This window comes from Phaethon aethereus (genome assembly GCF_964289735.1).
Source record: "Phaethon aethereus genome assembly, chromosome: 5".
NCBI lineage: Eukaryota > Metazoa > Chordata > Aves > Phaethontiformes > Phaethontidae > Phaethon > Phaethon aethereus.
This window is the reverse complement of record NC_138579.1, coordinates 29403618-29416834: the sequence shown is the minus strand read 5'-3', so window position 1 is coordinate 29416834 and position 13217 is coordinate 29403618. Positions and strand designations below refer to the sequence as shown.

Here is a 13217-nt window from a genome sequence, read left to right as displayed (position 1 = left end):
CCTGCAGAAAATTATTACACGTTTGATAGAAAAGTTAAGTCTAAAATCAAGTTTCTAAAAATCATCACCTTTTTCGAGATCACATTAGAGAACACCACGTATGACTAGGACAATTTTAAAGGAATAGAGGAACTGCCACTGTAGAGCAGTGTTCTCCAAGGCACCGAGCTAGTACAGAAAAGCAGCTTTGCTTCACCCAGAAGGAATGAACTAGAGGAAGAGGGCAGAACGATTTATCCTGGAATGAGGTTTCTGAAAGGGAATTCTGCCAAAAGGCAGAACCGATACAAGTGCGCTAGAATATATACAATATATACTAGCCATCCCAAAGTGTCTGGTGTTGAATACTTACTGAGTGCATTAGGTAGGAAATGTGGCAAGGATTGGTATCCCTGGTTATTGTTTTTAATGTTTCTAGCTACAGCTTTTTCCTATTAAAATGTTTTCATACATTAAACTATATTACTATTCTTTTATATTGATTTAATTTGTTTTAAATTAATTACTTTCATTTCCCTTTGGTCTTGACTATTTGCACTGGCGTAACTATACCACTTATTATACTTTGAAACTGCACCTCATTTCTACTTATGTTTTACATTTTCAAGCGAAGGAGTCTCAACGTTTTAACATCTCTCAATCACTCTTTCTGTAATCCTATCACAACTCTTCCATAATTTTAGAATTAATTTCTGCGTATTTTTGCAATTGAGAAACAAATTTTGAGATAACAACTTGCCAAATTAATTTATTCTTACAAAATTTATTTTATTTAGATTTACAGCTTTTCCATCGAAGTATTTTGATTTATTCGTCATTAAATAAAGGTTTCTGAACAAGGAATTTCAAGTGTTACACATTCTTCTTCTCCTTCTCTCCTATGTTATCACTGCTGAATGTCTTACAACATCAATGAAAGACAGTACAGGGTACAAAACACACCACTGCCATCCAGTACTACTTGTTCATGCTGAGAAACAAAGGTCAACACAATAAAGTGTTACTCATTCAACAACTGTCTCTATCATTAGTTACCTTAATCCCAGAACCAGTGTTAGTGCTTCATGCAGACCTGAGGTTAGTAAAAGACTAAAACTTTAAGAAGATGTAGTTGTCATTTCTCAATCAGCGTGAAATTCCTTTTAGTGTGAACAAGGGCAACAAGGAAAGTTCGCATACAATTTGGTTACAAGCTTAGTGCTCTAGTAAAAGTAAGAGGAACAAAGGGGTTTTTTGGACACTTTGTCTTACCTTCAGATAAACAGAACTGATATTTAATGATCTAAAAAGAGGGGAAATAAAATAATGAAATAATCATAAGGAGTTCAAGAAATTTCAGAACAGGAAGGCCTTGAGTTATTCATTTTCTTTTACTGATTTTTCTCATTAGTAACTGAAAATGCAGTATCCTCTTATAAAACGGGTATTTTACTGGAAAGCAAAAATGACCTTAAAGCCAACTTTGCAGCTAATAACCTGGAAGCAAAACTGATGATTGCAACGTTCTCAGATTTCCAGTTTAAAACTTTACATTCTAAAAATGTAGTGAGATTTAAAACTTTCTTACAGGGAAGGTGTACTTAGATTAAAGAATGTATCTACCTGAATTAGCTTGGATGAAGGAGTTCCAGTGCTTCTGTGGAGACTTTATACAGCGGAAAGCAGTAAAATGCACAGGGTCTCACTGCTGTATTAAAGTAGCTAGCCAAATCTTAATGCCAGGCACTGCCTCACGATGCCAGGCAACAGAAAAAATATTTAAAAGCAACTTTGCCCAGGTTCTCAAATACGTACATGCAGTCTTTCATATTAATGGTGACTCTCAGTGACGTGTGAAGGTGTGCATTTTTAGTTTTTATAAGCAAGGATACTGCATTTCAAGTAAGATTGTATGAAAACAGTTCTTTACTGTACTTCTTACCTGTCTCTGAGGGCAAATGGTGGTAAGGTGCTGGACAGAAAACCTGAGCAGCAAAATCCTCAAAAGTTGTAGGCTCTAGATGATGTTGAACAATTGTTTGCAGGTATCGTGCTCTCTCCTCATAACTGGTTTAGCCAAGAATTAAGGATCAATTTATATCATGTACTGTAACTGCTAGATATCAGTACCCAGTAATTCAGAATTCTTGGTTTTGTTAAATACTTATTATGCATTTCAGTGATTGTACTTATTTTAAATTCTTTACATAACTATGTTATTATCTGATGTACTGAAGTAATATTAGCTGTCACATAAGCACAAATAATGTAAAACTTATGGTTCAACTACCTCTTTTTCACGATACAAAACTTTCTGCAATTTTTTTCAAACAGCAGCAACCTAAATACTTTCTTTTAAGTAACTGATTCGGTTGTACTCTGGTCACAATTAAATACAAAAACATTACAATTTTTTAAGAGGTGTAGCATGAAAACTAACCTTAGCATTAAGAAAATAAATTATTTTGCACTGTTCCGTAACAAACTGCTTCCATAATCCCTGAACACACACACACACACGCACTTAAGATAAATACATAGCAAAATTACGAGTATTGAGAAAAACACCTTGTCAATTATGCCGTTAAAACAAGCAAGAATATTTGTAAAGAATCTGCAGGACCCTTAAATACTGGCTAACAGGGTGTCGGCAGGGCACTGACAGCAAAATACTGTACTTCTTCCTTTTCCCTGTGTTCTCCCTCTCCAATATTATTGACAAGAGACCGGTATCTTGAAGTGTTGTTGCTTTTGAAGAACCCTCTCCAGGCTTCTTGTTCCAGCAGGCCTGATTGTGCTGTTAGCACAGAGAGAGCGAGAAAAAGAGAGAATATTTCTGCTGTTCATGAAAGCAACTATGGAAATGGCTGTCAAAATGTAGAACAGCAGGCAGCAACATACAATTATCAAGAAAAACTACCATGCTGACTTCATGTCGTATAGTTCCTGAACTGAGAAATCAGTTAACCTTTTCTCTCACAACTTTCAAAGTCCTCCAGCTGGACTCAGTATGTTGAATTAGGGAGACCTTCTCCAGCTACCTTACAGAACCATAAAATCATCAGAAATTTCTCCTGGCATTTACTCTTGTATACACTTCTTTTTCGTACTTTACTTGTAGAGAGTGAGATAATTTTCTCCTTACAAATTTCTGTTTTATTTCCCTAAGAAAACCCACACAAATCAGCATGCTGTGGAGGAATGCACTCAGAATCAGTTTCTTGAAGGTTCTGGGGTCTGATTTCAGGTCTGCTGCTCTTTTTGGGAGGACAGGGGCAGTGAGGAAACTACCTTTCTGACTCAGTTTCACCACCTGTGAAATGGGGATAATACCTTGCACACATTTTTTAGCAATCCAGACATAAAAACTGCATTACAAATGATAAGCATGTTGATTAACAAGTGTTAACATTTAAAGTAAATAATGATACTATTTTCCATTATGATAAACAATAAAATTCTCAGCCTCAAATTACAGCTGGCAGCAATACCCTTCATCTTAGCTTTTAAAATTATACTTCAACAATTGCAGAACTTTTCCTATGAAACCTTTTTGCAGTGGTTTTCTGTACTGTATTTACAGTACAATTTACAGTATATCCAAGTATGAAAAAATGCATAGAGAATATATTACCTGAAAACAACTTCTAGTGAATAAAATGATCATTGTACTTCCTTAGACCATAACTTGGTTACACAGTGAAACTGGGAAACAATTTTCCCTCCAAAAACAGTGTTCCAAATTCTTTCTGGATCCCAAGACTGCTGAACCTCGGCAGAAGTCTCAGGCTGGAGAAGCTGTAATAGAAGCACTGGGACAAGAGAAAATATAAAAATCTCCCATTGTAATGGTTCTTAGGTTGGGGGATAAACACAGTATTTAGCCTTAACAGAGAACAGTGATATAGCACAGTTTTTAAGAGGCTATGTATAAGTGGTAGAGGATGAAACTGATGGTTGAAGTCTAAATACTACTACGTATCTCACAACTTGTTGAAAAGCACTTTTTTCATTGGGGGAGATTCACAGCTGCTGAATTTTCTGCAGTTAATAGAGTCCTTTGATTCACAGCAGTGCCCCTTGCACAAAAAATACTGGCCTTTGTGTATTACCAGAAACTAATTTTCTATTTGGCTGAAAAGGGAAAAATGGGGTTATTGCTTCTCCCTCCTACAGAGCTTTTCATTATGCCTGATGCACTCAACTTCTAAGCTCTTCTGAGAAAAAAAATAACTGAAGAGGCAAGAGGTAGAAAAATGAGCTTGTTAGCACATTAGAAGTGAAGTATCTTGGTGGGCCCTAGAAATTCCCAGTGGTGTGTTAACTTATCACTCTATGCATGCTGGCACTGATAGTCTCCCAATTGATCACTCTCTTTTCGCACCAAAGGTGCTGCCAGGAAGCAAAGGCTGAAGGCCCACAGGAGAACAGGCTGCTATCAAAACAAGCTGTTTTTAAAAGTCTGCTTGAATGGGTAAAATGTTTCATGAAAAAGTAGGGTGGAGACACCTACCTACTTTTAAAATGCTCTACTTTCAAAGGTCTCTAAAGGAAACCTTTTAGTTTACCCTATTATAGCCAAAGCTTATACACAAATAAGGCAAAAATGAAGGAAAGTTACCACTTTGAATGTGATAAGGACATTTCCATTCTCCAATCTAGGTACCTGTCTCCTAACCAAAAAAAGAAGTCTTGACACAGATGCTGACCGAGGAGGATAATGATGTTTTCATTACATAGTGGAGAGGACATGCGTATATCAGTTCTAGAAGTCTAATTCAAATGCACGCTTACTACACCCAGAGAAATGTAATTCAGCTAGCCAGGTTGCTGCTCGTCCTAACAACCCACAAAGCCATCTGCAGCTTGTTAAAAACAGAATCCCGCTTAAAAACAAAACAAAAATCTGATGTGAATGCCAAGTCCGAAGCTTGTGGTATTCTGCACTAAGAAATGACATGCTCTCCTCAGAAGAACTCCTTTTCTGTATTAGACTGAGTAGCTGAGATCGGGATACTTTTATCTTCTATTCGCTTATACTTTGAGAACATTCTAGTATTGTAAAACTCCAAATTTGTATGCTTTTGTGGCTGAGGTATTCCAGTTCTACGCTGTAGCTGAATGCAACTATCTGCAAGAGTGACCGTAAACCCATACTAGTTAGTTTCTACATTACTTCTAATAGGCTAGACATTTATTTCTTTAAAATGCTGCTCTCTAGGGAAGAGTTATTAGCACCTACAAATTGAATGGCACATACAAACTCAATGGCTAGTAATAACGGGGCAATGCAAGCTGTATTCTTACTGCGAGTGGATGTTGCCACTGGCATCAGCAATTAAGATGGAATGGGAAGGATGCACGGACAAACTGATGGAGAAAGACTCTGGCACAGAGAGTGACTAAACACTTAAACAACAATGTTGTGAGCTTTCTGCTTCTGAAGAAGGTGCTAACCAGAACAAAAGGGAACAGATAAAAAGGTAAGATATACATTAATTATACAGGCACTCACCCAAATCTATCAGCTAAAAACTTGGATATATATAATCTGCAAAAAGCATAACAAAAAATCTAATTACTTCATTATACATTTTCAGAAGATCTTGATCTGAAAAATACAATCAAGAAAAAATATCTGAAATTGTACCTTTATAGGTCACTCAGGCTGTAGTCACTCCAGCTGAGATTTCACTTGCATTACAATCTATTTTACTTATTGTCTAAATCTGCAATTACTTCTATTAATAGTGAAAATATTCTACTTTCCATTATTACTGCGATAAACATGCGATTTTTGTTAAGACCTGTTGATTTGTACTTGGGAACAAGCACTGAAATCCTGGCTGTCAGATCACCCGCTTGTAATTAATCTGTCTGAAAAGCAGTACCTCATGTCTTCACCTCATAGCTCTCCATCTCTGTTGATTGTATCACTTTTCCTTTTTTTACGCAAGCCCTGCTTAGATTCCTATGGCAGAACACATCTACGTCTTGCAGATGCTTTTTGCATCATCTAAGCTAAAACTTTTCCTAGCCACCTACATGAGTAAATTATCTAGGCTCTTAGACTAAGATGTGCTTAGTAACTAAGCACATCTTAGTTACTGTCGTATCTTTTTCTTTCACCTCAACAAATGAATTTTTTTCCTCCTTGTATCTACTCGGAGCACTGCAGAGCTCACTTTCTGAACATCCTGCTTAGACGGGGCGTTCTCTCCAGGCAGTGCCATCGGTCTGCCACTCCCTAGCACAGGTGCAGGCTACTTTTTTTTCATGTTATTTGATCAATTTTATCAAAACTACTCTTGCCTCCAGTCAGTTAACACAAGACAGTCACTCTCTCTCGTGTTAACATTTTTAGACAGGTACTTCTGTACTTTCTTCTGCATGGCTTCTTAGCCTAGGACCAGGTCTCCATAAGTGTCCACAAAACAATCCTCCTTCGAGCTCTCCCTTTCGTTACGATGGTTATCTAAAAAGCACCAAGGAAAACACCTTGGAAGACTTAAGTCCGTTGTTGTGTAGGTCACACAACTATTCATGCTGTCTGCTATTGCCTCACATTTCCCTGGATTTTGTATCTGCCTTCATTTGTGGTCTTCAGTTTTACAATTGGCTTTTTTACTACTGGGGGACAAACAACATCTGTCTTGTGCTGTACACCAGGTCAGGATAATGAGACTGGGGTCTATGCTAAGCATATATATGTGCCACAATAATACAAGCAAAACAGTTCCCCTCCTTGCAACTTCATCCACCATCTTAATATTTTTCTTTTATACGCAAAACAATTTCCTCACATAATTTTTTTTTTTATCCATGGCTTTGTCATCCTTCGATTTGATGAGGAAATCTGTTTGCTACATTTTCCTACATCTCTAGTTGTTTAGTCTTTATTTTTCCTTTCCTGTAATTTTAACCATGCAATCCCCACAAAATCCCGTACTTCCCATTGTTCAGCCTCTTCTACTGTCTCCATCTTTCAAGTCCTCCTGTGTAATTCATCTCCTCATAGTAATATCCATAGATAGATTGTGTCATTCTGACTACACGTTTTCATTTTCTTTCCATTCTTCTTATTCACACCTCTCTCAGACTTTAGGACAAAGTCTGCCTGTAAGTTTTAGAACTGAATAAAATGCATTACAATAAATCTATCTAGTATTTTGCAGTTAAAGAAGAGTGGATGCATGATTACCATGTCACAATCATCCAGGGAATACCAATCCTAAAACTTCCTTAACCTAAGGCTGAAAAAAATTAAGAAAAAGCAGTTTCAACATGGTGTAAAATTTCCAAGACTTTAATTAAGGATACTTCACAGTTCTGTAATTTGTCTATTACCACAGCATCTAAGTGCTAGACTCACAAAAGGGCTGGAGAAGAAATCCTAGTGCCTGCTCCAAAGACCATTTGATAACAAATGCTTCCTGAGCAGGGACTGGAATGCAGGGACTCTCCTCTCTCAGGAAAGTACCACAACCATTAGGTGATACAGATGAGCATGTACTTTCCCTGTGATTCAGAGGAGATCTTATTTTATGAAACGAAGAGCAATTTCAGGAGTGAACGGAGTGTGCCTGATTACAAAATGTCCTCAGTCCCAATGGCTGGAACAGTTTTGTAAGAGGCAGGAGATGGGGCTTCAAAATTGGAAACCGCGCTCTCATTTCCTGGCTGATTGATGTAACTAGGGAGTTACCTCCTGTTGTGTTTGTGTGGGCTCTAATCCAGCGAGTAAACCTTCAAAACTCTTAGCATTGCTGCCTTGCAGGTCAGATGAGCAAAGAAATACCTACCTACTCAATGGATAAAATGAGGCATGAACTGGGCGTTTAGCTGTTCAGGATACAGGAGAGACTCAGGCAGCTCCTGTGTGTGCTGAAGTGGGAAAATCTGCAGGGAAGGGTGGCAGTGAAAGCTTTAGATACCTGTGAACTTCAGAGGCATCCAAGACTACAGGCATCTGCTGTGTGGGGACTCTCATCACCTCTATTTTAGACTCGGGCACCTGTAAGGCCAGGTGGGAGGAACTTAGGTCAGATCAACAGAGTCATCATATGCCTAAATGCTCTCAAGACTTTTGGAAAAAAAAACCATATAGAAAATGTGTTACCAAGACAGATTTCCTCAGCAGCTTCTGGAGAGAAGGATTATGCTGGGAAATCTACTCAATGACAGAAACTTAAAAAAGGACTGAAGAGATGCACAGTTCATTAATGCACTAACATGGTGATGGAAATATTTGCAATGTCAGATCAATATTTCATTTGTTCAACAAAACTTAAAAGGAATGCATTTGTGCAGCACCTAAAGTCACCAATGGCAGAAACCTGGTATTTTTCCAGAAGTCAAAAGAAGTATTTATCATTTCAGATAACACAATAAAATGTCATGCCTCAGCTTCCATTTTAGTAGATGACTTCAAGATGACTTAAAATGCATCAAGATCATGATAGTTCAGGAAGTACCTTAGAACTATGATGTTCCAAGTTGTAAGCTCAGCAATGCCGCAGGCATTTCTACATCCCTACTGATGGTCATTGGGTTTTTTTTTTCTTAAAAAAAAAAAAAAGATAATTATAGCAAAAGGATTCCTTTTGTGAAAGGGAGGAAAATGTGGGCTCTTCAATATTTTTCCCATTACTATGTCTCCCCTTCACAAAAACTGAATGAAAATCAAAGAAAGACACTTCCATCAAAGTTTTATTCATAAAGCTTCCCTCCTGATGTTTATGTGCATGTGTGTATATATACATACGTGCACCACTGTGTAGTATATCACAGTATAACTGTATATTGGAATATGTGATCACAATATTGACAGTTTGTAGTACCTGTTGTTCTTTGATTCTGGTGCTAGGAAAAAGAGGGGTTTTTGATGATCACCTAGAAATATTTCTTAGAAAAAAGCCAGAGAATGCATTTCTAAATACCAAGATGGACTTTTTCAGGTTAAATTACAAACTACTGTCAGAAGTACATGTACAGCTGCATCCCTGGCAGTTCCGACTGTTAGCAAAATCATCTAAGAAGTCAATATATATTGATATGATTGTGGAGAGTATGACTTTGTCAGCTAGGCATTTGGAAAATAATTTAGACAAGCAGAAACCAAAGCACTGCTCCGACCTTAACTGGAAAATGAAAATCCTCCACCCAGAGATACTTGCTTGTAGGATCAATGGACACCTGCAAGAGGTTTTTTAACTGCATGTATACGCTATTTATATAAAAGAGATTAAGAATACTTTAAGAAAAGCTACCTAAGATGGTACTCTTCTGTTTACTACATTTGCCCCCTCAGCAAATTTAGAAGCACACCTCTTTTCTAGAAAAAAACAGAACTGTATCATCGCCATCATACAAAAATGCTCCCAGGTTACTGAAGACCAGAGGAAACAAAGAAACAGTGAGGCACCGTGAATGGCCTGTATCGGTAAGAGACTTTAAGTTTCTTGCTCCCTGGCCTGAGAAGGTGCGCAAACCCCACAGAATTAACTGCTACAGTTTGAGGTAATTAAAATGATGAAAGCATCAATTTTATTGGGCAGATTTTTCCTAGTAAATTACAATTCCTGATGTCAAAATGTGAACGGAGGACTGCCTCCAGTAAAAAGATAAGAAGTACAGGTTAGAACCAAGGTTATACAGAAGCTGAAAGAAAAACTTAGCCATAGCAAAGTTTGACTTCTGAAGGAAGACAGGACAAAACCCACTCATCACAGAAATGGAAGGTTTTTTTCTGGGAAATCTCACTCTGAAAGAAGAGATTGTGCAGTGGTTGTCAAACCAGCTGAACACATACTGAGTCGCAGCAATTTGTACTCTTTGTTGGCTCTTAGAATTAAGGATGTAAGTTGGGCTGCTATTGATCCAGTGTTGGAAGCCCTGCAACTAGCTGCGTTTTGTACGTAGGTGGGTGATCAGTATCAACTGGCCACACTGAGAGGAATAGTTAAAGTTCTCTTATATTCTGAAAAGTGACTCTGTAGAAGTGGCATCATGGTGTTCCCTATTTATTGCATTTCACTGATTTCCACATCTAGTTTGCACAGTATACAAATACAGAGATTTTTTTTTTTTTTTCCCCCCCCAGCTGCAACTTCTGTTTACTCAAGTCAACTTGATATCTCAAAGTCAGCCTGGGTTCTTTTCTGTTTCTTAAATACTGCCAGTATTGAAACTGGCATATAAATATTTTGCTCTGTGCATCTGTTACACAGCTATGCTGTAAACGAAAGCAGTTTCTGCATATGCAATTGGAACTTAGCCCCAACACTGATGATTCACAAAGCAGAATTCAGTTCATTCTCCTCATATCTCATGCAAGTTATTTAGGTAAAAGAGGAGAAAAAAAATGACTATGCTTGACACTACTAAACAGGTGAAAGAATTAAAAATTTTAGTCTTCTAAGGTGATTTTTTTCTCTACTCAAACCATCTTTTCAATACTAGTCACAGCACTTTTGCAATAAAATGTAACAATATATTCTTATTAATAAAAACAGAACATAAACCTCAAAGGAATAAAAGCTGTATTTTAAAGGTAAACTCTTATGTTGCATTTCATGAAAATATTTTAAAACTGCAGAAGAGACTCAGTGTTAATTATCCAAAATCACTAATTTTAAGATGTATTTATAACCATCTACTAATTAATGTATCTCTCTTAAAAAATGAAACTATGAAAAACAAGTAATAGACTAAGACTGTAGAATTCAAGCAAACATAAAATGTCCTATCTAACATCTTTAATAAAAACCTTTTTCAACACAAGTTGTAACTGCAAAAGGGATTTCTGAGGTATATCTCTTCATGAAGAAAATAAGGGAATATATAATAGATAAACCCATACAAATTAATCCCATCATTCCAGATCCTGCAAATTTGTTTCCAATGCAAATAGTTGCATCATTCTTTAAATGAATATAATGCAAATTACTTTTCATTTTTTACACTACTAGAAAGTTCAGTAAATCTGTGATAAATTAAAAGTTACTGGGAAAATTATAACAACACATACTTTTGCCATTTAGAGGCTTTTTTCTATAGGAGTACTAATCTTACAGCTAAAGGAGATTACTTCCACTATATCTACCCTATAGTTAAATGGTTAGAAGTCCTGCAAAGTAAGCATAGGTTAGATAAAGTTGCAGCCACTGAGTGTTTCCAAGTCAATGCTATTGCTTTTTGCCATTACATATTGAAAGGCATTGACTTTAACCGAATTTATATAAGAATCTTCATTTTTACATTGTGAGCACTTTCAAAATTGCTAAATTACTGCAAGAAATGGTAATTGATGCTTACATTTTCATTGGAAAACCCAATACATTTAACATTCTGCAACACCGTCCTTCTAGGAAAATCCTTGATATATTGTTTATTTTTCTGTTCTTCCATCAGATCTTACAGCTAGCTAAATTCTTCAGTGGTTTATAACATCATCTAGGAAGAAAAAGCTGTGATTCATCAGCGCAGACAAAGCTGGGCTTTAATCCATTCCTATAACCATATTGCCAAGTCTATATTGTTTACATTGCGTCTCAATTAAGAGACAGGCAGGACACCTGGTACTTCTTTATCTAAGTCCCACGGGCTGCCAGATGACTCCAACCCCATAACAGGTGCTAAGGCAGTGTGAGTGTAGCACCATTAACACAAGCTGGAATTGGATAAAATTTGGGCTATGCTTAACCGCTTAAAACGCCCAATTATGAAATGAAAAATGTAACCACTCTGCACCAAGCTTCTTTACAAAAGGCACTTAGAAAGATATGCAGAATTAGAGTGCAAGACTTAACATAAATTTTTAATTTTAGTATAAGTATTCTCCGGAATCAAACTATCCAAAAAAACAGCTATATAAAAAGTTGTATTTTTAAGATAATCCTATAAAAATAGTATATATATTTTTAGACTATACTTACTGAACTGAATGATTTCTAATTCTGATCATCTGCTTAGGCAGCAAAAATGACAAAACTGATGCTCAGACTTCTAGCAATTTCAAAGTTAAGGGAAAAAAATCTGAATTAACAATACTTATTGAATTCTTCAATTCTGTAGAACCCAGAAGTTATTTAAGGACTTTCGGAAATGAAAGCATCTTATGGAAGGATTTTAAAAACAACAAAGTTCAAGTGAAAAACCATAGGATAAAAGATATTCCTTTGCACCAAAAAATCTCATTGTAGATCTCTTTTCAGCACTTTTTCCACTAAGGTGACTGAACTAAGTATTAAGCTTAGACACTGACAGAACACACCTCGTGAGAGAAAAAATGAGTATCAGAAATTTTACAGTGGACAATTACTTAAGAACTATCTGTATCTAAATGTGCAGTAATCAAATTAAGTTTCTATTTAATATTGTAATTATCAAGAACACAATATAGTGATTTTATTACCAGAGTAAGCAGTAACAAAGTACAGTAAACTGTCATTTAAGACAGTGTCATAGTATCTATGATAAGCAGCATATTGGCTTAAACTAATGCACTATATGCCTCTAGGGAACAACAGGCTCAGAGACTGGGTTTTAACATCAGAATCTATCCATTAATCTTGACTTAAATATAATCTACTCTGCAGTAAGAGGAAGAATGGGCGTTCAATGAATTATCTGTTTGAAATATAGCAGGAGCATATTAACACAAACAGATAGCAGAAAGTCTCCGTTTCGGTACCATTTATTGTGTATTGGTTTTACAAACCCCGATCTGCATTTTAGCATGAAATTAAGACGATAGTAAGATCAAACGGCTAGCAGTACGGGAAGGATGAATACCTCAACACTGTAACAGATTACTCATTAAATTTGTTGGCTGTGTGGTCAGAAGACTAATGACAGTATTTACAAACACCCCACCACCCACCCATGTTTTCGTAGCAAGCTATGGAGGCTAAAACACACAGCGAAGTGCCGAAGCCCTTATGCAGGCAGAATTCCTGGTCCAGCTTCCCGGGAGGATCTGCCTTCCTAACGTACCCGCGACGGGAATCGCCGAGCCCGCAGGGTACGCTGCGCTGATTCTTCCGAAGCCCGGTAGAGCTGCCGCTGCCTCGGGCCCTCCGTGGAGCGGTGCTCCCGCCGGCAGCCGGGACGGCTCGCAGGCAGCCGCGGCTTCGGGCGGCGATGGGGCCAGCACGCCCAGGGACTGCAGTTTATTAAGGATGTTGCACCAAATGTGCCAACGAGAGCTGTTAAAGTGTCGCAGTCATCACTTCAGC

The 13217-nt window shown here is 37.3% G+C and overlaps 1 protein-coding gene across 4 annotated transcripts in view; it reads right to left on the bottom strand.

Annotated features, from left to right (window-relative positions):
• The window catches only part of RALGAPA1 (Ral GTPase activating protein catalytic subunit alpha 1), a gene marked incomplete at its 5' end in the record, with an annotated part of 134358 nt that overhangs the window by 8062 nt on the left and 113079 nt on the right, over positions 1 to 13217 (bottom strand). For all 4 annotated transcript variants that reach the window (XM_081999992.1, XM_081999993.1, XM_081999994.1 and 1 more), the window contains one exon: positions 1922 to 2046. In XM_081999992.1, coding sequence (XP_081856118.1) covers positions 1922 to 2046 — 125 coding nt within the window. The remainder of the gene's footprint in view (positions 1 to 1921; positions 2047 to 13217) is intronic.